This window comes from Hippichthys cyanospilos, chromosome 9 (genome assembly GCF_059441005.1).
Source record: "Hippichthys cyanospilos isolate Australia breed blue-spotted pipefish chromosome 9, RoL_Hcya_1.0, whole genome shotgun sequence".
NCBI lineage: Eukaryota > Metazoa > Chordata > Actinopteri > Syngnathiformes > Syngnathidae > Hippichthys > Hippichthys cyanospilos.
In genome coordinates, this window is record NC_142377.1 from 19,010,666 (window position 1) to 19,038,452 (window position 27,787).

Consider the following 27,787-nt stretch of genomic DNA (forward strand, 5'->3'; position numbering starts at 1 on the left):
TTTATCCAAAAGCACTGTCTCAATATGATTATGTTAATGTCTTTGATGTGTTCGTTGAATTCATAATCACAAAATGTGGCGTTATTGTTTTTTCCCCCTCCTCATCTAGTATTTTGCAGACGGTCCCTTGCGCGCTCACCCAGCCTCTGCTGCTCATAGAGATCAATTGCGTCTTTTCACCGAAAGAAACGGTTTAAATATTTTACAAATGTCTTTTTTTGACATTGTAGCTGGTAGTCCGTGTTATGAAGGAGGTATAAAGGCGACTTTGGTGTTTCGACGACGTTTTGTCTGAGAGGTATTGATCGCGAAAGTCCGAATCTGCCAATATCTTGCCAACTTTACTTAAGTAGCCGGCAGTTGGAGCACCGGAGGCGGCCTCAGCTGGAAGAAGTCACCGTGGTAAAGAAGAACCGGAGCGCCAAAGCGAAGCGAAGAGGAGGTTACAAATCGCCAAAACCAAGTCAAGTCAGTTATTTTTTCGCTTCACTGTTTTCGTAGTATGTTGGTGGGGCGAGTTTATTCTTATGCCCGATTCGATCGGTAACTTTAAGGTGGCCTAACCCGTTCGCCGCTCGTTTTAGCTGGGCGAGGCGTCCAGCGGGGCACGCGGGTGGTGGGTGGCGGTGATGGTTGTCTGGGGGGTGCGGTTAAAGGACTCACCAGTGGCAGCCAGTCAGGTGCTCCTGGTCCACACTTTGAATGTGACTTTGACATGCAAACACCAGGCAGCGACTTTAACCATCACGCCGGTCGTAGTTATTTAGGTAAGTTTGCTTTATTTCTATTTTTTAAATAACATGGTCATGTCAGAAGATTGTGCAACATCTGCTCAGACTTCTATCCGACAAGGGTGTGTTGATTTAAAAAAAACAAAAAAGTTTTTTGCTTTTGTTCATGACTCATCACAATTTGGACCATGCTTGCAATTTGCTGAGTCACTCCAGTAGTGAATTTACCCTTTCCCCGCATGCCACAAATGCAGAACTCTGCTGATTTTGTGCATATACATTATCAGGGTCACTTGTTGGGTGACATTGTCACTATCAAATATTGGCGGCAATTGGACTTCACCCTGCGACCCCAATGCTCAAATTGCCCAGTGATTGCTTGGTGACGAGTCACAGTGTACAGAATCCAGACGAAAAAAACCCAACAAAAACAATTACAATTAATAAATAAAAATGTCACCTTTTAAGACGAAAAGATGATTTTCCAGGTCAGATTTTTAGGACTGAATCAAAATTGTGCAAAATAATCCAGAAAATATTTCAAGTTGGACAAAATGTGATAAATTCCTCCTCAGCGAACTGACACAACTTGAGATAAACGTCTCAACATTTTGAAATCAGATTTGACATTCTAAATTACTTACGGAGTCGATGGCCTTTTGATAGTATTTGATATGTAAAAAATATGGTTTTGGAAAGTTTCTACTTTTTGCTAAAACAAAATGGAATATCCTCTGATATTAATTTGTTTTACAGCAGTCAAACTTGATATGTGAACATGGATATGTTCGATTTGTCTATCCACCAAGAAAAAAAAAAGCATCAAGCATGCACTGTAAATAATTTTTGAAATGCGCAGAGACAGGAGAATGTCAAGTCGTGCACCCTGAAAGTAGTACATTTTGGAGTTCAGACAAAAACTCCATGGTAAATACAGTACATCCTTTAGTCAAACAAGCTTGAAGTCTAAAATTCATAATTGTCTGAGATGTAAGCAAATCTCGTAAAAGCATTTAGACCATTCATTCATGGATGCCAAAACATTTTGGGAATGCATACCGTACATCCGTTACAGGGGCAACCCCTTTATGAATTTGAACTATTAAAGAACATTTTAAGCAATTACCTGCCATTTGAGTGTAAAAATAAGCTAACTAATCTTAATGTTGCATCAAAACAATACAACAAAGGCTAAATGCAGATTCATTGTTTATATACTTGAACCAAGATACACAGAAATAAAGTTTTTCCATAGAAGTGGAGTTCAACTAAAGCATTTCCTGAATATGCCCTACTAATAACACTGAATCAAGCAAGACTTAAAATGCCACCACCAAAAGGTACCAGTGATGGAAAAGAGAAAGTGTGCATGATGATCAGCACCAAAGCGCTATCATAAATAGTACTGTATAAAACCAAAAGCGTCATGACTCATAAGAGATCAGAGGACTCTTTTTATTTTTCTGTCATCACAAATGCATGAGGCACCTCACAGAATGATTCGTTTTACTTTAGTTCATGAGGCAACATTTAATTTAGTGTTATTTGTAAATATTTTGTAATTATTTCTGAAGAAGTTGATTGAAGTTGCTGGGAAAGAAAACTTGCTGGAAAAAAAAAACAGCTTCAAAGAATGTTTAGTATCAAGAGAAATAAAGCAAATCCCAGAAGAGGAAACATTTGAATAACTTCAATAATGTTTCCTTTCATCCATCATATCCATCCATCCATCCATCCATCCATCTTCTATGCACTTGTGCTCACAGGCGTCACTGGTGTGCTGGAGCCTAGTGAGAGATGGGATTCACCCACGATTGGTCACCAGCCATATACTTGGATAAATTAATTTGGGGAAAATTGACATTCATATGAATCTTGAGGATGTTTAAAATAATGTTTATAAAGCAATAAAGTTTACAGCTTTTGGATTTTACATTGACGCGTCATTTGGGCTTTTTATCTTCGCATTATTTCTACTTCTCCATTAAAGCCGCCTCAATCTGTCAGATATGCTGCTGTTACACAATTGTTCACTTCTCCAGAATATGTCGCAATGGCTGGCGGGTGCAGCCAGTTTTTGTAGAAAATAGAATGGAGCCGTTCAAACTTGCACGCCGCACTGTCAAAAACTGAAAATTGGTCCAAATGACACAGCTGTTTCCATTGGTGATGACATCAGCAGCAACATCAAAGGCAGAAATATTATGAAGTCAAACAACCATTGTTAGACATATGGGTTTTTTTTTGTTTTTGTTTTTTTCCGGAAGATTTATTATTGCTGTAATTAAAGTATCCTGTGGTAAAATAAACAAAGCACGAGTCAATTGCTCACACTCCCTGGAAAGTTTTACTGGGTGTTGGTCAGTATAATTGAAAAAAAAAAAATGAACTGAAAATTTCAGCACTGATGTAACAGGTCTATTTTAAATTAGAGGAACTTTGAATTATACGTACCAAAGGATAATCTTTTTTTAGATGGGTTTAAAAAGGTCACAGAAGGTTCACCTTGGCTCAGATTTTTTTTTTTTACTTTTTGTTGAAACCCTTAGGGGGATAGGAAAGCTCCTTCATGATAAAGTTTGTTTCAAGTTGCTCTGTAATTGGTGACCAGTCCTAGTGTACCCCACTTCTCATGCCAAAGGTCAGCTAAGATAAGGGGAAACAAAGCTTCTAATCACTATATGTTTTGAGTAAAATTTCAGCATACCTCTATTACCCATCCATCCATCCATCCATTTTCCAGAGACTCTGGTCCCTGAACTGTGAGATGGACGTATTAACCACTCAAATGAGGATTTTTTTTTTTTTTCCCAAAAAAACTCTGACCACTTTTTTCAGCACTCCAGCTTTCTTATGAAAACATCCCTATTTGGCTCAATAAAGACAAAATTTTGCACAGATGCGAATTTGAGCGAGGTGTTTGATAAGATATGCCTTAGGATTGGCTGTCGACTTGTCTAAAGCGTAGTCTTCCCATGCCTAAAGTCAGCTGAAATACATTTATTTAATTGTATTATATTTTATTAAGAATTTTAAACAGTTGAAAAAAAAATATGTGTGTGTGCTTGTATAAATCGCGTGAATGAATGAGACTTTGCTCAGCCATCATAAATGAAGGGAGTGTCTCAGATAGCATGTTTGATCGCCTCATCACATTGCTTGGCTGTGGCGTGCTTCAGTAGATGTGTTTGTATTGCTACTTTTTCACACAACAGATAAGCAAGATTAATCGCACGCAAACAAACTTGTATGCTTTATATTTGACAGACATATTATAGACAGTGACAGTTTTTGCGGAAAGCCAACCTTTGATTTAGCTTTATCAGTAAGCGTCAAATCCTGTTGATTTAGTAAAGGTTTAAGGTCGGCGTTTTATTTATTTGTTTTTTAAATTAGTTGTAATTATTAACAGCAGAGCTCAGTCACACAGCCAAATCCTGTCTCCTTGCAACAACATTTTATCCTGAAGAGCTTGTTTTTTAAAAAACGTGTTTGTAATTAAACCTCAAGTGCCACAAAAATAGCTTCCCTCTTGGACTATTGTGTAGACATATATTAAGTTAGATATGAATCCATTTAAGTCTTATTAAGTCACAGAGAGATTTGATGGTTAGCCCATCTCAGGAGAGGCCAATTTGCCGCATTGACTGACATATCAGAGGCTCAGGCAACGACCTCAGCTTGCAGACATCACATGACCACACTCAGAATACAGGTGTTGTATTTGCATTGCACTTTTTTTTTCTTGCTGCACTGATATTCTCGTTGCCATTTTACTGTTTCAAATGAATTTGACACGCTAGCAAAACAAGCTAACCAAGACAAAGTCGAGTATGACGTTGATTTTATAAGGTGGAAACATCATCTACGTATTTGGAAAAAAATCGGCCCAAAAATGAGAAAAACTGTTGACAATATTGTGGATGAAGTGTTTTGATTGCAAACAAACTGTACAACTAGCACAATTCTGTTTTTGTTTCAGGGACCGTAACCAGTAAAACGGTACTATACACGTTATAACAACTTGAAAATGAGTTGTGGTGTGAAGTGTTTTTTTTTTTTTTTTTTTTGCCAGTGCACTTTAGCATATTTTTTACAGAGGCAGAGTGATATACAGTAGCCTTTGTTCCACTTTCCTCTTTGGAAACCAATGAGAGTTCACAATCACGCATCAGGTCAAATGGAGTGTCTCCTCTGGGACTGGTGTGGATTTTGTCTGCTCACGGCATCACTGATGGATGCCTGACATCCATCTGCTTTTTAGTTGTTACCCTCTTCAGGGTCAGGATTGAGCTGGATCCTGTCCCAGCTGACACTTGGACAGATAATCAGAGTAGATGGATCCTGGAATGATCGGCGGTCAATCATAACGTATACATCGTTACCAGTTAATTTTGCGACAAAAGAAAAGATGCATTGATCTGATGCTATTTGGTCTCATATAAAGAAATACATTCTTGAAAATGCGTTCTGATTTTTGGTTGTAACACTCTTAATTAACACATAGGGCAAGCGTGTCCAAAGTCTGGCCCAGGGGCCAAATGCATGTGAGGTGGATGTGCTAACCGCCGCCGTCGTGGTGCCCTTCCACATCATTTATTTTTATTAAGTAAAACCATTAAGGAATGTTTTGGGGTTTTATTACTTCAATTAAAATCCATACAATTCATAATCGTCCAGAATGACTGGTTGTTCCACTAAGTTGGCCACTCGCTTCACCTGTTTGAGAACAGTTTGAACAGAATGAACAGAGTCACTTCGATTGGCCTGAACAAAGTCAGCTATGTACACTACTATGCTGTCTATTAGCATATCGCCCATGCCATAGCTATAGCAAAATGTATGCAATTGTTCCTTTCAATTTTGTAGTTTTAATTTAGTATACTTGCATATTAGTTCATTGCTTCCCATTGAAAGGTCTTTACTTTTCTCCTGCGTTGAAACCAAAGATTTAACCTTCTGTTGTGGTTATTTTGAATGATTTCTGCATGGAAGAGGCTTATCTAATCACAGCATGGTGGCTTTAGTGTTGTCTTGTAATGTGCGCTGACTAGTTGAGCAGGTGTAATTTTGTGTTAATTCAGAACTAATTTCATTTGGTTTGTTTTGGACAGACCTCTACTTTTAACTTTTGCGTCTTCCAGCTCACATTGTGTTGTCGTCAGCGAGCACACGTCATCTGTTGTGGTGTTATTGTGGGAAGAGGCAGCCCCCACTTACATCTTTTCCTTAGCATTTCGAGGAACAAGGCACGGGCCTTCCCGCATTCTACCGCAGGCTGTTTGCCACCTGACAAAGCCTCCACTAGCTGCTTCATAACTGACATTAGACTCAGGTATAAATTGACCTGAATTGAACTTGTGTGGCCTTAAGTCAACCATACATTGCGTGTACAGCACTCACGTGTGCTTATACGCATTCTTTGGGGCCCTGCCACTTACTCCTTGAGACGCGTGTGTGTGACCTTGACAAAGTGCACCACTCCTTCCCCTTATCCACCGAAGGAAGCGTTGGTGACTCAAGGGACTCATCAACCATTAACTCATAACTATTTAAAGGAATTGGGGGAAAGTTCATGTATGGTACTCAGATTATTGTTAAAATTGCAGTTTCCCTCAGAGTAGCTAATGGAGCTAACACTCAAATGTAAATTCTGTGGCAGTGTCCAGGCACTCTTGTCAGATTAAAGAAACATTCTCGTCATTTTAGGATTCAAAACATGCTCGATATTTTTGACAAAAATGTTTTTCAGGCAATGTGTAACTGGTTTTGGCATGATACGCCCATTTATTGTGGGTAAGCAAGGCAAGACAAATTTATGCATAATTAAAAATATGACAAATTAAAAGCATTTACAAACAAAATGGGTGAATACATTTTAATGCAAACTAAAGAAATAAAAAGAAACTTACTAAAATTACGACCCGGTGCATTTCTAGTGTGGATTTTACACTAAAAAGATCATATTTGGTCCTACTTTAAACAGAGTAAAGTTTATTCTTCGTTTCATCTGTATATTTTACTCTTGTCCAAGTGTAAAGCTTACTATTAAGTTTTACGCTGTTTAAATTGAGACCAAATTATGTCTTTACTGAAACATAATTTACTGTGTATAAAGAACATACAATGTAAGAACAAAGTTTTGGAAAACATTGATTGAAAAAATGCTTTAATCATAAGTATGTGAAGTAAGTAAAAAATTAGACTTGATTTTACAACATAAATACTTGAGGCTTACAATTGGTACTTTATTCCACTTGTGTGCAGCATAACTCCTAAATGCTGCGACACCATGTTTTCTGATAACTGGGCGCCACAGATCTTTTGGCGTCTTACCTAAATTAGCATTTATTTGAATTTAGTGAAAGGTTTATGTCCTGAACCATCCAGTGATTTATTGTCCAATAGCACAACTTTAAAGTTGTTTAGGAAGTACTTTAGGACTTTAGGAATTATGAAACGCACCATGAGTTGGGGTAGAGCAGATATGGCAACTGTAAAGCTGAAGTTTACGGTGGAGTTTTCTGAAAATAATGCGCTGCTCAGTGACAATTTTTTAAACAGGCCACAGGGTTATTTACAGTCTCTGTCGTACAACCAATGCATGTTCCGTATTGGCTGCACTTTCACGAGACATGCCCCTGCATGCACTCCTGTCCTTATGTGTCCTCATATGTCTTTGTTTGCATTAAAGAGCTGAACTTCAGTTACCCTGCCATCCCAAGGACTCGCTTCACTGTCAAGTCACATGTGTTTATTACTGTATGTGTGTGTGTCAAACTTTCTCATGACAGCAAAGAATTTTTTTTTCACTAGACAATAGATTGAAATGATACGCAATGACTCCAGGCAGTGTTACAGGCTGTTCGTCTATTGTTGTTTTAGGCCATTGAACTCACACGTTTAACTTTGCCCCCTCTGTGGCAAAAATCTTAAAAAAGTGAGTGAATGATTGACAGGGCAGACCAATGAGACGGTCAGTCTGCCTTGTCTATTTGTTTCCTCAAAAGAGGACAGTAGCATTTTAACTCATTCCGTACCATTGCGACTATAGGTGTCAAAGATCCATTTTAACTGCACAGAAGTCTAAGTCAAAAATGTGTTTTAAGTTAGTTCATTTAATTTAGAAGAGATTATTTAAGAGCTGCAATTATTGATTGGTTTATGATGATGATCTTTCAGTGATTCACATTGGATCATGAAAACATTTAATGATTTTATCACTATTAAAAAAAAAGAACATTTCAAATTGATGGTTAAGAAATGAACAAACATGAATAATTATGATTGAATTGAATGGTCTTGTCTGTAACATGTCTGAAAATAGGCAAAAATATTGATCATTGTTTAATAAAGCAAAAGCACATGTACGGTATGCTTTGTTTTCTTCCAACAAAGATTTGAAAGAGGGACTATAGAAATCTAACAATATTAATGACTGAGATTGAAATTCTGAGAGGTTGAACAATTTTGAATTGAACAAGGTCTTTGAGTCTAAATAATGATCGAATAATTTGATTTTTGTGCCACTCAACAAACGTATTTACCATGTGGGTTGACAGAAATTACTTTGTGAATGTGAAAATACTTTCACATTCTATAACAAGAAAAAAAGTGTGAAAAAAAGAATGAAAAATATAAAATTGTACTGAATCATGTCAAGTGAAAAATTTATCAGATTTTTTTTTTAAGTCTATAACACTCAAACCCTATAGAAATATATCTGCAAGAACTAAATCACTACCCAGGGTCATGGTTGCCGCTGTCGCACTGACACCAATTGATTGCATGGCGGGAGAGAAGTGCAACCAGATACTGTAGACAGCGTGATGATGGCCTCTCAGACCAAACAGACAGGAAGTCACCCGCTCCGCATCTCATGTCTGACACTCCCGACGCACACACACACACACACACCTACACATGCATGTTTAGCATTTTAAATGCACGTAAAAACTGTCATATATTTACTACACATGTAAACGCATAGAATATGGTTATGCGGTTAACTCACATTCTGCTTATATTACAGTACAGATTAGTAAACAAGGAGTCATAACCTGAGCACATGATGCTGAGCTGTCTGAACTTCTGCTGAGCCCAGACTGTGTCAGAGAGAGAGAGAGAGAAAATGTGTGTGTGCGTGTAGTTCCCTTTCTATTGGTCATCACTTCCTGAGGAAAAGCATGACCGCGTACACGGACATGCACACACGCATGCAAGCCTCCTCTTCACTGTCAGTTGTTGGCCAGTGAGCTCATGGTTAACACTCTATGAAGTGATAAGGACATACAGGGTGAGTGGAACTTTGCATGTGCGTGTGTGTGTCTCATTTATGCCAATCTAGTGTTTGAGCTCCTGTTATTACAGTTAATCCTTTAATCAGGTGACATAGACTACATGCCTCGTTATGATTTCATGTTTTCATTTGTGATCTTAATCTTTGACATAGTATGCGGATCACCTGCCAAACTTTCATCTGATAAAGATTCAAAATTTATTATGTTATTTAATTTATTGATTTCACTTTTCCACTGTGCTGTTGAAAAGCTAGAGGGGTGATTCTCAAATTGGGGCAAGGCCTTCTCTGCTGGCCTGACACCACCTGACATTATTATCATAAATATAGAAAAGGTCAACTTCATTTTTTATGTATTTTTCATATATATATGAGTACAATTATTGTCCATATTCTGTTCTCTTCATAACTAATTATTTATTTGGGTAAGCTCCTTCCGGTGTTGTAGTCTTAGGTTAGGTCCACTTTTGCACACTGTATGTAGCAGGCATGTTGCCGGACAGCTAAACTGATGCTGATGGGCCTTTATTGATGTTTAAATGCTCTGGAAAATAGCCTGTGTTGTACACAATTAGGGTGTACGCCCATTAATGTGTACGCGTGGTTCTGAGGGATATTTGTTCTGGTCGGACGCCACCTAAGGCATAATTGTGAAATGCACGGTCCACCAGTGGGTACGAGTACCCCTGGGGTTCCATGAAAGCACATTAGGGGTACGTGAGGTTTTAACTGGATTCCTGGGGGCAGTTGTATTTGGGTGCACTCAGCACTCTATTTTAGGTGTGTGTGTGTGTGTTTTTCCCCCTTCAGAAATGCTTTGCTTCGCAAAAAAAAAAAAAAGTTTTACTCCATGTAAATCACTGAAAAAAAGAGTGAGAACCAAAGATCTAGAGTGTATTTAAGTTCACAGAAATGTGTGTGTTCTTTGCTTTTTTTAAATGTTGATGATTAAACATGCAACAGAGCAAACCGACCCACGAAACAAACGTACTGTAACAGTTGAAACAAATAATTAAGCACAGTGGATAGTGGTTAACATTTTAGCCTCATCGTCGAACACTATTGACGTTAGCATGAAAGGTTACTCGTCTACATGTGTCCTGTGATCGGGGAGTAAACAGTTCAGGGTGTGCCGCACCCCTGGCCCAATATCACCCGTGACCCTACAAAATGTAAAGTAAAAAATGACAAGAGTCGATGTTGTACATAATATTGTGAAATTTGTAAGTAAAAATAGATAGTAATACTAAGCTTTTGCCAAAACACAAAGGTATGCTTGCCAACTTTTGCTTGAATTTGTTTTGTTTTTTTACGCTCAAATAAATAGATTTAAAGTTTTTCATATGTTTTACAAATGTATTTAAATCTTTATACAGCATTTCTTTGTTATGTAATGAAAGCAACTTCCCACATCCCAATCATACAGGAATGTCACTGACCAATTAAGAACCTTGTAAAGATAAAAAAAAAGTACGTTATTATTGTTCATGTAGTCTCTGAGTTAGTCATAGCGTTACTAATGCCACTTTGACAGATCTCAAGTAAATCATCGCTCCATTTTATGTGATTCCATACAATCTAACGCGGTCCTCTGCTGCGCATTTGCAATACAATGGGTCCTCCCACTCATCCTGACCTCCAATCGACCCGGTCCCGCTCCACTTTCCGTGCTTTTCGGAACATGACGACAATCATAATCATAAAGAGATCAGACGGTCGGGGCGCAGTTTCACTCAGAGGTGATGTTGCTGGTGTTTTCCAAACCACGCGTCTTGCCAAGCTTTTGAAGCCTTTCAGAGTAAGTTCAGTATTGTCCAAGCAAGTGTGTGCCAGACAGGCCAGACATCTCGCTGGCTTTTTTTTTCTGTCTGTTTGGTCCTACAAGAGTGGATGGGGGAAAACCCAGGTTAAGACGCCGAAAGTTGACAGCAGCCATTTTAGGGTCCTCTTGAAATGGCTTTATTATAATGATTCATAAAAAAAAATGCTTTGCCAGATTCAAAAAGCCATTAATAAATAACATTTATATTTACGGATGTTTTTTTGTTGTTGGTTTTTTGTTTCTTTGAACATCGAACAGTTGTCATGTTGGACTCACTGTGCAAAAATTAGATTGCTGAGTAGTTCCAAGGGTGCCAACTGACGCAGACAGTATACGTAAAAGTGTCTTAGTCACTATTACTGCAAACCACATGTGGTGTTAAATGACATTTTTTTTTAGGAAGTGGCACATCTTGCTACACTTTCCCCTGTCACATGCATGTATGAAATGAGTAAATGCATTCTATTTTGGAGAGAGGAGAGCTATTTATCAAACAATGTCATCAAACCAATTTTTGTTACACAAATATGACAGGAGTAAATATTCGTAAATAAATATTTATACAAATAAATGTTTTTAAATGATTATTTACATAGTTAGGAAAACTCTAAACTAGACCTTAAAAATACATAAAAATGTAATACATTTTTAATAATCACATGAAAATATTGACAAGTCGGAGGATTTTTTTTTTTTAACTCAAACTGCCCATTTAATGTCATTACACAGTCTCCCGATTAGATTTAAGTCCAGACTTTGACTTGGCCTTCTTATGCCTTATTTTAGTATTATTAGTATTATTTTTCTTCATCATGATTTTTGAGCCATTCATAAGTGGAATTGGTGGTATGATTTGGGCGCTTATTCCCAAGGGCACCAACTGATGGCCATTGTCTGGTAGACATCATTGTTCTGTCACAGCAAGCCGTCCAGAACCTGAATAATCAAAGCAACCCCGGATTATGATATTGCCACAATCATAACATTTGATTAATCAAATACCACGTTTTTCCCCACTTTTATAGTGATTTCTTAATTGAACTAAGCTTTCCAAAAACTATAAATAAATAAACAAATAAATAAATAAAGCAGGCATACAAAAGCAAATTATGAGAAGGAATTCATTTGATTGTTAGTTGCGCGGTTCTCCTCCTAACAGAGCGGAGTATTGTTTTTGTTTATTAAAGGTGAGGCGATAAGAGCAGCGTTGAATGCTGCCAGACTAGTTCTTCATATTTTTGTCTCATAATCGACATCTTCATTGTTGACTTCTCTCATGTGTGTTTACATTGTCCCTTCTCTATGGTTGAATGTATGTGTGGGAGGCATTTATGCCCTTTCTGAATGCACGGCTTACGCATAGATACAAGCGCCTTTCCACACCTTACATTCACACCCAGGGAGAATTTATCAACTGTAAAAATCAGAACCAGTCTGTCACGTCATTCTCTTTTTTTGGAATCTTATGTGGTTAGTGTTTTGCACATTGAAGTACAATTCAGGCCCAGTCAGGTCATTGGTGGAGTAGAGAGCAGAGCCGAAGCAAGATCAAGCAAAAACAGTGACAGTCAATCAGTATCCAACTCGGGGTGTGAGTGACATTTATTTTTCACACCAAGTCATACACAAGAAGCCTGATTAATAAAATGTAAACGTATTTAATGAGAGTTAACCGCAAGCGACTCGGTGATTGCGTGGTTAGCCCCTCTGCCCTACATGTCAGGGATCCGAGTTCAAATCCTGTCTCCGGCCTTCCTGTGTGGAATTTTTATATTCTCCCTCAGCCCCCGTGGGTTCTTCCCGGACACTCCGGCTTCCTCCCACAATCCAGAAACATGCACGGCAGGTGTACTGAACATACTAAATTGTTTTTAGATGTGATTGGGTGGTGCGTGAGTGGTTGTTCATCTTTGTGTGCCCTGCAATTGGATGGCAACCAGTTCAGGGTGTCCACCCGCCAAAGTCAGCTGTGATAGGCACCAGCAAGCCTGCGACCCTTGTGAGAATAAGCAGCTGTAGAAACTGGATGGATGGATGGATGGATAGTTAACCGCAATTAATCTCTTGATCTGACACCCCTAGTTTTTATACAGCACAGTGCTTTTATTTTTGCAAAAATCCAACTGGTGGATATTTGCGATTCAGTCAATTCTTGGGGGTATTTGCAAAAATTAACAAATTAAACATTTAATTCAGGGTATCACTGAAGTTGTGACAGTTGACCTGGCTGTTGGCGTTTTTTGTTGTGTGATGTAATAACAAAGACAAAGTCCTCCTACACGCTTCCAGGTGCACTCGTTCTGACATGTGGCAAGTCAAGATGTGGCGCGACACGCTCAAGCTCCCGATTCACGCACGTGCTCAACAAACACACACACACTACTCATGTTTCATCTTTTATCTGGTCTTGACAGCGTGTTTGCTCACGCAGCTCGCGGACACATGCACGTTTCATTCATTCGTTTCATCATGCTGTCAGGCTCGTAAACAGAATGCTTTTTGTTTTAATTGCGATGTGATTTATGAGATTCTCTGGCTGTAGTGCGATCCCTTTGACTTCTTATTCATCTAAAAGGTTTTTCTCCGCAAGCATGCGCATTTTGCAAACACATCAATGTTCAGCCCAGATTTGGCTGCTGGCCTGAAATGGAAAAATATCCAGGTTTCTGCAACTATAAATAGTCAACATATTGTCCCAGAAGTAGCCTCTGAAATAGTGGAAGCTACAAGTTGCACACAAACACACTGCAGCAATGTCGGTCAGAGTGATGTGAATTCTAAGTAGTCCAATCCTTGTTGCTGCATTCCAAAGCAGTAAAAAGGAAACAATAAGGTAATTGCCAAAGGAGGATGTTTTTTTTTTCCAGTCCAGAGCTGTGCGATCCATTTTTATAGCATTACTACCGCCGTTGTCTTATTTTAGTCGCTTGCATAATTCAGCTCATTCATTGTTTTTTGGCTCCATTCTGGCAATCGTAGCACTGATTATGGGAAGTTTATTTTCTGACTGTTAAGTAGTAGCTTCTTATTGATTATTTTTAACCCTCCACCACTGTAGTTAACATATTCATAGCTGCCCACACACAGGGAAAAGCCACTGTGTATTTACTGTACGTAACAACAATCTCTGAGAAATGGCTTACCCACATATAGGGGGCACCTATGTATCGTGCACATCCTTAATTTGAGGGTCAAACAGTTTTTTTCGTCCCCTCTTTAAGGTATTTATACCGCTTAACGATTAATATCAACAACTGTCATGACCCATGGGGTTGGTTGTGTATGTTGTTTTGCCTCTCTCTTGAGGCGTTTTTAGGTAATTGCTCTTATCTTCTGTTGGCGTCTAACTGCCTTCGCTGCAACGCGTCACTACAGTGCTGCTCTGCTATTGGTCGGTGTCTCGACTCCTTAAGATACTGGTCTACTATTGGTCAGCATGATGGGGTCACAAAGATGGCTTTCTAAAGACTTGATCTTGTGTGAGAGTGCTTTCAATATTTATTGTTATTATTCAGTATTTATTATGCATTTTAGTGCTTAATTCAATCTTGAATTGGTTATCCATCTGATTGCTAGTGATGTTAAAGCGAGAAGAAGATAATTTATATGGAAACGAAGTTGGAGATAATCAAGAAATACGAAGAAAGCTAAGATAGCCTAGCCCAGGCTACAATTACTAGGGATTATGGCTATAACAAGCGTCACTCAAAGGGAAATAAATCCTTTATATATTTTTTTTATTTATCATATTTAATTGTATGCATGTATATTATATATACGTAGCACTTACTATACTATTTCGATACCAATTTTTAATTGTATATATATATATATATATATATATATATATATACAATTTTGATGTTTTTACCTGGGATTTTACAAGCATTAGCTAATTAACTTGAAAAACTTGCAATAGATCTATGAAATAGAGTGCCGTTCTGCTGAAAAATAAAAGAGGTGTCTAATGATATTTTAGGCTATCAGTATTTCCTTCCACTTTCCAAATCTGTCACACACTCCAAGACTGGATTCAACCCATGAGTTTTACGCCATCAAAATTAAGAGTTTTCTAAGTGAATCTTGGATCCAGCAAGAATTGTCACTGTCTCCTCTTTTTTTAATAGTATCCCACAGTTGTTCCAAAGTAGTGCTCAGACCAATGTGAAAAAAAAACATGCCCACTGTGAGTGCTGTTTTTCTAAATAACAAAACGAAATGAGTGACTTATTTCATAGGTGACAATCACAAACAAGGCATACACATACTCTCTGTTTGAGTGTTCTTTGCTTTGGCAATTGCTGGGCGAGCCACCCAAACAACAACAGGAGGAAGACGGGTACATCACGAGCAGAGATCGTCTTGTTCCTACCTTGTCCCAATCTCTACTCCCTGCTGAATAGATAACAGGAAGACTGTTGGGGCGAACCCGAGGATGTGGGGGCTTGCGGTTGATACTGTAATTACATTGTAGTTGTATGTGGGCGCATTCTTGTTTTCCATTAAATACAACCTGTATCGTTAGCATGACATGGATGTTAGCGTGTCTGCGTCTCCCAGTAGACACTTCCTTATTTTCTTATCTCCCCACCAGCCGCCTCCTCTCCCCACATTCATTCTTTCTTCTGTTTTACATTCTTTTTTTGCTGTTTTTCTTTGAAGCAAGGACACATGCGGTAAACACGGAAATGTTGTATCAGCTAACATGTCAAGCGTACCGTTTCTCTCTCTCCACAGCAGACATGGTGGACACCCAGCAGCTCCTCGCCTGGCCCGTGGGCTTCAGTCTGAGCGCCGCCGATCTGCCCGAGCTGGATGACAGCTCGCAGTCGCTGGAGATGAAGCACCTGACCACATTGGACTACGCCTCCATCTCGTCCTCGTCATCCTCGCTGTCGCCCTCGCTCATGTCCTCCATGTCGTCCGTCGGCGTGGCCTATGACCCTAGTCCGCCGCAGGGCGAGGAGCACTTAACTAACCTGGACTTTGCTACTATGCAAAGCTACAGGACTCACATAGACTTAAACAGTAAGTTAAATCTTCATCCTGATTAAATTTTTCCTTTTTAGTGTAAATCAGGCGTATCCAAAATGATGTGTTTTTAAAAGTCAAGTAACTTGTAAAGAAAATTATGATAAGTGCCATGATGACCAGTCAAGGCTTCGCTCGCCTGTAAAAATAAGTGGATGTCAAATCTATACTTGCATGTTCTTTGAGACCAAGTCGAGGTATAACATCCAAACTTCTCGGCAATAGATTCAATCAAAGTGGAGCCAGAGTCGCCTCCGCAACACAATGACAGTCCAGCGTTCTCCAAGCTCCAGGATGACCCGCCAACAGCCTCGCTCAATATTGAGTGTCGCGTGTGTGGAGATAAAGCCTCCGGCTTTCACTATGGCGTCCACGCCTGTGAGGGATGTAAGGTAGGAAAGACAGAATTGGGGGAGTGTTAATTTGAAAAAAAAAAAAGATATATGATATGATAGAAAGATATATTATTCCTTCATTTGTCCTCAAAAAAATATTCAACAGAAAGTGTCATCTTTTGGAATTACAGTAGAGATCAATTGACAAAAATAAATACTTAATTATTAATAAATATTTGTCGCCAAGAAATAATCAGCATAAAGTGTCCGACCTGTTATCAACAAGACATAATTATGAATAAATATTTATACACAAAAAATATTAAAGTGTTCCCCTTTGGAATTAAAGTAGAGATTTGTTTATAAAAATAGGTCATTAACTTAATTATTGATAACCACAAAAAATAATCAACATAAAGTGTCAGACATGTTCGCAAAAAGTACAAAGTTTAAATAAATATTTATCCACAGAAAAAAATCCAACATTCCAAAAGTGTCCTCTTTTGGGATCATGGTAGAAATGTTTTCACAAAAATAAATAATTTACACGACAGCTAACGAGAGGTGGCATGTGGGGTGGAACCATTCTTGTACGGGGGAGAATCTGGCTTTTTAGCTTGGTGAGCTGGAATTATTTTCACTTCACAGCTGTGGGTTATCAAGATTGACATCTCGAATTATTTGATCTTTTAATGTTTGAGACTCTTGGAATAAGATATGTTCCCCTGTAATTGTACATTATTCAAAATTGCATTTATATGTACGTAATAAAACTTTTATTTAACTGTCTCTTCTCTAAAGCATTACTGTTATATAATGGACATGTAGGACAGCGTTGCTGTAATTTACTGGAAAAGTGTCGGTTAGGTTTCACTGTCTCCATTTTTTCCCCTCCCTTGTGGGTCATCAGGTGGATGATATGGAATAAATGTGATTGATCTAGGGGGCGTCTGTAGGTTGTTTTATCTGTGAGAAGTTGCTAATATAAAATGATTAGATCCATGTCTTGTTGGTTGCTTTCCGAAGCAGTGTGTTAGGAAGAGTCATTGTTCTTAATTCTCGGGGGAAGCCAGGAGTGGACTCGCACAGATGCGGAGGTCAGCCAAGGAGGCAAACACTTTAATTGTTTTCAATGAGAGAACATTCTTTATTAAGGCGGAGTTTTTGTCCCCTTAAACATCCTCCTCCTTTAAATATCACACTGTTTTTTTTGTTATTGTTGCTTTTTTAAAGGAACAGTTTCTGCCTGGAAGAGAGGATATTGCTAAAATACAATGTGTGCCAACATAAAGTATCATGATAGATGATGGTTACAGCTCTCAAATAGACACAACACTTTCTCGTAAGGCAACAGGCAGTAATTTTGTTGTTGTTTTTGGTGTTGCCAACCAAAACAGCCGCATCGATCAAATCATCAACTAAGGACTTCCCTTGTAGAGGCATCTCTACTGAATTTTTTTCATGATTGTTAAATAACTGTGTCTTACAGGGTTTCTTTCGGCGCACCATCAGGTTAAAGCTGGTGTACGATCACTGTGACCTCCGCTGTCGAATTCACAAAAAGTCCCGCAACAAATGTCAGTACTGTCGTTTTCAGAAGTGCCTGAACGTCGGCATGTCACACAACGGTAAGCTCATGTCTTCGTTAGTTTGTAAAACATAACAAGTTGACAATGTCATTGGGTTTTGACAGTTCGGTTGAACGTTAGCTTTTGTTCGCCGCTCAGCTTTGAGTTAGCTTGACTATAACATCAGTTTGCCACTCTTGCATTTAGCTTGGACTTTACTTTGCGTTCATTCACATTGACGACAACAATAGCTTCTACCTTTTTACTATTAGAATTACTGCAAGTACCTTCTATTCCAGTTTACTCGGGATGGGCGATCGATACCAAAATATCAATATTCAGAATATCATTCATCAGGAAGCTTAATTTTAAGTATCATTCCTCAAGATAAAATATTCACATTTGCAATTAATTTATAATGGCTTCTTAATCTCTATATTTTTGTACATTTTTACTGCATAAATACTACTTTTTTTTCTTCTTTTTTTTTTTACCTTCTGCATGTACAGAATCACCAGTATATGGTAGCGCTCACTCTTATGTCCCAAACCCATACCAAGCACGCTTTACTCTGCACTTCACAAACCTAAAGATGTGGCGTGACAAGGAAGTAATAACAAAATAGTAGTTTGGTTCAACTGATGTGTGCCATCTAGTTTTCATTATTTTTTATTATTATTTGCAGGCTTGTGCATAAAATAATAATATATTCATGTTAAAAAAAAAAAAAAAAAAACTGCCAGTATCAATATCAGATTGGTTTGCAATATTTGTCCCAGGTGTGACTTGGTATCGAATCAAATCCAAAATTGCTGATATTCCCCTTGGCTACAGTTAACTGGTGGCTAAATTACTCTATATTCAAGTTACATACAACTCTGGACTGTACTGGAATTTGGGCAGATTGTTTACTACTCAAAATAGCTTCAACTTTGCCACTTCGTCTCATAATTTTATTTACTGTCAAAATTATAGTTAGCTGCATCTGCTTATGATTTTTTATGACAATTTCTGATATGCAATCATCAGTGATAACACTCCGCTACACGTGGTGCTCAGTGAGCTCTGTGTGCATGTGTGTATTTTTTGTTTTTTGTTTTAATGAAATCAATAATTGACAGGCAGGGTGCACAGCTCTCCACTGTTTTGCTTTGTCATGGTTGTAGGCCCTTTGCCAAGTTACTTGGTTTGTAAAAAAAAAAAAAAAATGTTTAGGATGGGCTTTCCCCTCCCAGTCACGCAACTGCTAGGACTTCAATGAAAGGATGATTAATGACACTGCATTGTCATACGATACTTTAAACTTCCATCAACTTCCATTTTCTATACCTCATTTTTTGCAGGGTGGGGGTTGGCTCGCCACAGACCGGTCGCCAAACAATTGTAGGGCTCAAATTCCATGAACAATTTAGTCTTCATTGAACCTAATATACAGTATAACTTTATACCTTAACTTTCATCAGGGGAAAAAAAATGCCACAGTCATAAATACACACTTCAATTATGCGTAAGCTATAGTTTTGTGTATATAGAAAGTGCAAAACAAACTGACACTAAGATGTTTTATAGCATGCCAATTATGTTTGCTGGCAGGAGGTTTTCTAGCATTCATTAAATGACAATTAAGACAGGTGGTTTGGGCACATTTCTGTTGCCCGCATGTGAAAAATCATATGATGTTGTAAACCCTGGCAGCGAAAGACAAAAAGTAGACTGTGTCATTCATTAGTTTAATTAAGGCCCACGCATGCACTGCCAACTCCCTCTTGAAATTGCTTTGTTTATTTCGTGTTTTTCTTAGGTCAAATACATTGCCTGTTTTTAATGTTTTCCTATTTTCTAAATTTCTAAATTCCAGTTGTAATTAAGAACATGAAATTTGGAAGATATGTAAATACAAAAAACAAAAAGAATCAAGTTTCAATCCAAAAATATAGGTCAAAAGTCCATCACTATCAGAATATTTTGGGCCATTTTTACGTTGTTCTTCAAAAATTAACTACTCGCAGATTTTCCAGTTGTTAACATATTCAATATTAAATTATGACTTTTTTTTTAACCTACCGGTAAGTTAGATGAGAATTTTGAGAATCTGCCATGAGGGACAGCACGGGTCAATATATCATTCAAATTGTTGTGACTTGTGTTTGTCTGGCCTTTAACATGTTCCTCCGTTGTTGTTTTTTTTTTTCCTTGCTTGTGTCATTCCACAGCTATTCGTTTTGGCCGGATGCCCCAGGCGGAGAAGGAGAAACTGCTGGCGGAATTCTCGTCCGACATGGAGCACATTCACCCGGAGGCGGCCGACCTGAGGGCCTTGGCCAAACATTTGTACGAGGCCTATCTCAAGTACTTCCCCCTCACCAAGGCCAAGGCCAGGGCCATCCTCTCTGGCAAGACAGGAGACAATGCGGTAAGAAACCTTTTCAGTGTTTCATTCTTTACTCCTTTACTTTTTACATTTGAACCTCTAAAGCATTTGTTCTTAAATGGAGGTACACCCCCGGGGGTATGTGAAGGTGGGATTCTAAAAAGGCTTTTTCAAAGTATTAGCAAATCTAAGTGAACAAAGACTGACAAACAAGATGATCAAGATCAGGGCTCACCAAACATTAATCCGACGGCCACAATTTTGATGTGGGCTTCCTTTTTGGGAAAACAGCAATGACTAAAATATTGAACAGCATTGGTGTTCATAGGTTTAGGTTCACCCTGAAAATTTCCCAAAAAGCTGAATGACCCTAACCCTCAAGTTGAAGCAGAGCTGTAACAGTCTAATATCGATGTTACAAAACATTCTTTAAAGAATTTCGGTGAATAACTCTTGCCAGAATACTGTGTTGAGACTTGTAAAGATACAAGTTTCAATTGACTTTGTCTTGGAAGAAACACTTCTATTCAGGTCATTCATTTATGTTCATGTTCATGGTTTACTTGCTTGCAGTACATATGTGATGTGCAGTATGTAGCACAGCCTCAGTACAAGTCTTTCCTTGTTGCTCTAACGGAAAACAAGTACTCCCACTGGTTTCCATGTCTTGGCTCTCACATAGCAGTGGTTATGCTGAACAACAGGAAACATGTATCGTTGCGAGTTTTTATTTTATTTTTTTCATATAAATCTAAATGTTAGAGCATACTGTTCATCCAAAACCTTTATTTTCAATGGATGTAATCAGGCATAAAATATATGTTTACAGTAATCCCTTGTTTTTCGTGGTTAATGGGGATACACATTTACTTCTTAAATTATCAAACCTTATACAGTAACCGTACTGTTATTCCTTCTTGTTTCCATGTCTTGACTGCACGTAGTCGGGATCATGGTGATTATAGTTTTATTTTACAAAGCCCTCCCACCCCCAGGAAAGAGAAAACATTTGCACCCCCTCCCCCCACTAGCAACACCGACCGTAAATAAGACTACATTGTATTGTACTGTATTATCTACAGTATGAAAATTGTATTAGTGTATGTAAAACTGTATCCTTTTTAACATTTACAAAAGAAAAAAAAACAATATAAACCAACTTTCAAACACTGTTGACTACTCAAAATAGCATTTATGCAGGTTAAAGGTTTGTCTAAACAGAAAAAAAAACAAGTGCATCAAAGAGCCTGAAAAAATATTCCAATCCTTATTTTATCATAATTACAGCTCACATGGCAAAAACATATAATTTTCCCTGGGTTTATGCACTCCCCCCCAGCCCAACCCACTATTGGAGAAAGACTGCCCTATGAGTAGGCGCTCGGACGTCTAACTAGAGTCAAGCAAGTAGCTGACCAAACATGATTAAAATGCAAAGTTTACACTTTAAATTCCAATTACAAAAGAAAAGAGGGTCCCAAAGCTTTTTTTCCCTCCTTGCCCGTCTAATCCAGCCGCTCCTACGTGATTGACCTTCTCCGCAATGACAAAAAAAAAAAGTCATAGTCTGACTATTGTGAATGTATGTACAATCGCTTTGATTATTCAATTGTTGGGCTTGGCAGCAGAGAACCAAGAGCAGTAGAAGCATTATCTGTAGCTTGTCTCTGTCAAGTCGGCAGGGTTCAAGGCTCGTCAGTTAGCTTGTTATGACTGTTCTTGACAGTGATGGCCGCCAAATGGCTCGGAATCATCTGTTTGTTGCAGGGAGTCTCACTGTGCTCGTTCTGTGCAACCAAGAGTATCTAACTCAATTGCACAGGGAGCCAAAACGCAAAGCTCTCTTGAGGTCGCAGTCTGAACAGGATTCACTTAACATTTTGGAACATACGTGTAAACAAAACAAAAATAACATCAAAACATTTTACTTTGCACACAAATCTTCATAAATTACAAACCTGGTAATATCAGCAAAATTGTGCTTTAACCATTGGAACCACTGAGTCATGTGAAGAGTGGCACAACATCAAAATAATTTTGCATACCAAGTTTGCATACTGTAACTCAGCTTGTAGTTTGTGAGTAGCGACACAAAAGCCAGTCTGCTAAATTTTCGCTTTGTTAAAGCAAAAGGCTAACAGTAACAAAGTATCAATCACATAACATTGATGTCAATCAACATCAATGTTGGTATTGATATTATCAGTATTTGCATCAATCTGTCACAAGTTTCTACCAATTGTAAGCAAAATAGTAATAATAGTCTTTGTTAGTGACAGGGTTTGACGTCTGAGTTGTTTCTTTTTTTTTATTCATCCCTACTCTCTCATGTGTCACAGCCTTTTGTCATTCATGACATGAAGTCTTTAATGGAGGGAGAGCAGTTTATCAACTGCCGGCAGATGCCCATTCAGGAGCACCAGCAGCAGATGTCCACCCTTTCCAGCACAAATGGAGGTGAGTCGGAACCAAACTAGCCGTCACGCCACCCTTAAGCTAACGCTTACAGAACAGGACAGTTCCTACAACGTGGAATTCTTTGCTTTATCTGGAACCATACCATATAACCAACGAAACCCATGTCCTCTCTCATAGGTGCTCTTCTGGGGTCGGAATACAGTTTCGTGGGAATGACGAGCGTCACAGACCACCGAACGACAAACGCCGTCGAGTTGCGTTTCTTCCACAGCTGCCAATCCCGCTCGGCCGAAGCTGTGAGGGAAGTGACAGAGTTTGCCAAAAGCATACCGGGATTTGTTGACCTGGACCTCAACGATCAGGTAAATGTAAACCTTCCTCTGGTGTTTTTTGTGTCTGTTTTTTATCTTTTTCAGCCTGATATGCACCAAGAAAAAGTGACTTTAATCATTTAGTTTCTTTAACAGACAAACAGATACTGTCACTGTAATTAAAAATTAACATAAACATAAGACACTGTCACTGCGGAGCGATGGAAGAGTGGTTAGCACGTCTGCCTCAAAGTTCAGGGGTCTTCCTGTGTGCTGTTTACATGTTCTTCCTGTGCTCGCGTGGGTCTTCTCCAGGCACACCAGTCTCCTCCCACACTCCAAAAACATGCATGGCCAGTGCTTTGGACACCCCAAATTGCCCTTAGGTGTGGTTGTAAATGCGAATGGTTGTTTGTCTCTGTGATTGGCTAGCGACCAATCCAGGGTGTCCCCCGCCTACTGCCCGAAGACGGCGGGGATAGGCAACATAGACGAATAGATCTTGTTTGTCTGGATGGTGTTTTTCAGTTGAGTTTGGCAAAGAGCTTTGCTACTGCATTTACAGTATGTGATATGGTTATTATTATTTTAGTTTGTTTTTTTTGTATGTCAACAATACAGGATTTATACAGGCTTTTTGGATTCTTTTCCATTTAATTCTATTCTAATTGTACTCTATTCTATTCTATTTTTCCTAGGTTACGTTGCTCAAATACGGCGTGATAGAGGTCCTCATCATCATGATGGCTCCCCTAATGAACAAAGACGGCACCCTGATCTCTTACGGACAAATCTTCATGACGCGTGAGTTCCTGAAGAGTCTCCGCAAGCCCTTTTGCCACCTGCTGGAGCCCAAGTTCGAGTTCTCTGTCAAGTTCAACACGCTAGAGCTGGACGATAGTGACATGGCACTCTTCTTGGCTGTCATTATTCTCAGCGGAGGTGAGAGGCCTTATGCTGCGTGTGTCGAGACTCTTTGTAAAGTTTTCCAAGGGCCATGGTACATTTATAAAAAAAAAAAGTATGCAGTGACTGAAGTTTTTAGATTCTTTTTAGATATAGCCAAGCATCGTCTGTTAGATATTTTTTGATATTTGTAGTAGGGAAGAGAATGAGAAATTCTAATAATCAAACACTGGAAATATTTATTCACTATTATAATTAAATTGTGTGTTAGTTGACTAAGTGCGGCGAGTTCTTAAAATGTCCAGTCACTGTATAGTATAATTGTTTTAGGGGTGTTAATGCAATTAGGACAGGTGAGACTCAACAGACCATAAAAATCTCCAATTTTGTTAATGAGTATTCGGCTTAGACAAATGATTTGGGGTAATGGCGCTGATTAGCGTTGCGCTAAAGGTCAGTCCTTGACCCCGATAAGAAGGCACATCCGACATTAAAGTCGCTTATTAACTTAAATAGCCGCGATTAGAGCTAGACATGAAGATAAATTGATTATTTGAAAAATAATATGATCATTTGTTTTATGTAGTCCAAAGTTATTTTCATCTACGTTTATGGCCCACATTAAAAAAAAAAAAAGTTCTGCAACGGTCAGTCATACAGGCAAGTAATATGTAATGGTTATATGTCATGGCAGTTATTCAGGATAACTGGCACTTGCATAGAATAATATAAAAAAAGCGCACTGAAATTCTGCACATCAAAAAGGTCCACTGCGCACTTATTAACAAGTATATTCTCTGACAATTAGTGTGCCAAATGACAGGTATTTGTGATAACTACTGCCATAAAAATAAACAGAACCCATCGTTTACAAACAATGTGAAAAGCATGCTTAGTCAATTTTAACAAAACATCGGTCAAACCTAGCCTGTAGCCATTCACGTCTTCTTGGTCGCGAGTTTTCTGCAGCTCCTCCACTCTACTTCTGCCCCTCTTTCCCTTCCCTCTCCACTCTCCGCCTTTGTGTGACTTTTTTTTTTTTTTTTTGCTCTTGCTTCAGCTAAAAACACAGTAACAATGGCGCTAATATGTTAAGATGAGTCGTCCTATCTAAGTGATTGAGGTGGGTGGAGTTTGAACGGCTCCTTACAAAGACCGGAGTCTCATCATTCATAGTTAACATCACATCATTTCTTCTTTAACAAGACTGAAATTGTCCCGCTTGACTTTTTTCCTTCATCCCTTCTAACGTTGTAAAATTTCAAAGATAAAAAAAGCTCTTGTCCTGAAATTCTATGAACTCAGGTCTTCTGTGAACCATTAGCCAAGGGTGGGCCCCTAAAAGGATAGCCATGGGAGTAGTTAGTAATAATTTATGTTGTGTATATTTCTATGCTATGGTAAGTATGTGCTTTTTTCATGTAGGTTGGGGGAAGTTCCCGGGAACAAATTGCATGTTTACTGAGAATGTACAGTAGAAACTGAGCAACATCGCATTGTGTACCGACCCCCTCCTCCCCTCCATGTCCACGTGTCCATCCCCAGACCGTCCGGGCCTGTTGAACGTGAAGCCCATCGAGCAGCTCCAAGAGACGGTGCTGCACTCGCTGGAGCTTCAGCTGAAAGTCAGCCACCCGGACTCCCTGCAGCTGTTCGCGAAGCTGCTGCAGAAGATGACTGACCTACGCCAGATCGTCACCGATCATGTGCACCTCATCCAGCTGCTCAAGAAAACCGAGGTGGACATGTTGCTGCACCCGTTGCTGCAGGAGATCATGAAGGACTTGTATTAGAGACGAGACCTCCACGGACAAACGGGCTTGCGACAAGCGACGATTGAGAAAGAGAAACAGGAAGGTCAAGAGTGTTCACGCCTCGTCTAGACTGTAGAGTCATCCCTCCCTCGGTTTTTGCCTTGCAAAACAGCAGCGTGCGGTTCAGATTCCCACCCGAGAGACTTCTGATTGGCAGGCCGGCCGGACTCGCGCCTGGAGGGCAGATGTAGCTGTGAACGCCATGTTTATTTGTGCGCCCCTTATCTACATGCTTATGCACGCACGCGCGCGCGCACACACACAATGCACGAGACTCTCCATGATGTTCAGCAAAGTTATGAGATTCTAATACACCTGCTCTGCCCCTCCCACCAAGGCAATCTGAAGGGTGCCATCTTGTAAGATTCACCTGAGTGACAGGACAAACGATCAGATTGGTCCCTGTTTCATATTTTCAGCGACAGCTATCGGGACAGTCAAGACCAACTTGTCACTACTGTGCCTTTGTGATGTTATACAGTAAAAGTATTAAGAATACAGTACAGTGGAACCTTTAACGTTGCTCTCATTTCAAAATGGCCATGTTATGGTTACAATTTTTTCTATGTAAATTTGTTTAATTTTATATTATTAAGTATCTTTATATTGGCATATATTATCACACTTAACAGTATTTTACTATATTAAAACAAATACAGGCAGAGGGCTTAGGACATCAGCCTCACAGTTCAGAGGTCCCGGGTTCAGTTCCAGCTCAATCCACTTCCTGTGTGCAGTTTGCATGTTCTCCCTGTGCCCGCATGGGTTTTCGTCGAGGCGCACCGGCAAAAAATGCATTGAAGGTATACTTCAAATTGTCCTTAGGTGTGAATGGTGAACCAGTTCAGGATTTCCCCCGCCTATTGCCTGAACACGACTGGGATAGGTGCCAGCGACCCTACTATAGAAAATGAATGGATACAAATAATAACATCATCAATTTTTGAAAGTTGTTCACAATAGGATTCCAATTGAAGGGCAGGCAGAGTGATTTCAGAGTGCTAACATTTGTAGACTAAGCTTCCAATTATGGGCAATCGCTAAAGTGTTGTGGTTTGTGCGCTCTGTTTGCCATATGCTCAAGTCATGTGAGATTTGCGCATGATGACAGTTGAACTCTCAAGTATTATTTGACTTCTGAGGTGTCAACTTTGGAAGTTCCACTGTACATATAAAAAAAAAAAAAAACATATTGTTTATACTCCTAAATGGTTAATGATGTTTTTGTATGACTGTAGTTTGAATTTTCTCGACTCACATGTCAATGCAAAGTTCCAGCTGTGCCTTATCAATCAATCACTGTGATGATTTCATGAAGACAGAAAAACAGATAAAGGGATTTCAATGACTGTTGTAAATAAATCAAAATATTTTCTAACTTTTGCACGTGTCTCTTGTGAAAACATTGCAGAAGAGACGCAAAAATATTTCCAAAGAGTTTCTCTAAGAGGCTCAGCTCTTGGAAGTGTGTTTTACATGCACACACACACACACCCTGGTGCGATTGCAACACTTCTTTTTTTGTAGAGTTCAAATCTACATTTATATGTTTCCGTAATCGCGCCCTCTTTTGTTCCGCTCGTTTTAACACGTCGTCTGAAAAGGTGAGGTGAAGCGTTCAGGGTGGATCACATGATCGCCGACAGGGTCAAGCTGAGGACATTCACATTAGCTGAGATCATTTCAACAAAACCACATACGCATATTCTGTTTAAATGCCTACATTCAAATGTAGGGAAATTATAATATTTCATTAAAGGTTCAAGAAAGCTTTACTAAGCACACAAAGGAATGTTTTAAGTAGAGTCACAGCACCTTGCATGAAAAAAATAAGTTAATCACTGTCAAAAAATATACTTCCAAAACAGAATAAAATTATCCATCTTTATTTGACATTGTTGTTTATTTTAGTTCAACGGTCATTAAAATAAATTTACTCGCCGTTTTATCGTATTGTGAAATGAACGCGGAGATGACTAGACTGATCCCACTTTTCAACATTCTTTTCACACAAGAGTAGCAAGAAGTTGACTGCTGTATGATGAAACCAAATGAAGCTGAAGCACCATAAAAAAAAAAAACTCGAATGTGATTGATGTACGGTGATTTGCATACTGCTTATAAATTGTCTCTCATACTAAATATATAAAGCAGGGCAGACGCCCAAGTGATGATTTTGGA

The 27,787-nt window shown here is 38.9% G+C and overlaps 1 protein-coding gene across 1 annotated transcript; it reads left to right on the plus strand.

Annotated features, from left to right (window-relative positions):
* The first annotated feature begins 533 nt into the window (after positions 1 to 533).
* pparg (peroxisome proliferator-activated receptor gamma) lies at positions 534 to 26,984 on the plus strand. Its single transcript, XM_088423828.1, has 9 exons — positions 534 to 767; positions 15,590 to 15,880; positions 16,109 to 16,275; positions 17,708 to 17,846; positions 20,000 to 20,199; positions 22,497 to 22,614; positions 22,753 to 22,937; positions 23,585 to 23,828; positions 25,338 to 26,984. Exons 1-9 carry the CDS (start codon positions 716 to 718, stop codon positions 25,583 to 25,585), a joined length of 1,644 nt encoding a protein of 547 aa, XP_088279954.1. The 5' UTR covers positions 534 to 715; the 3' UTR covers positions 25,586 to 26,984.
* Positions 26,985 to 27,787: the final 803 nt, after the last annotated feature.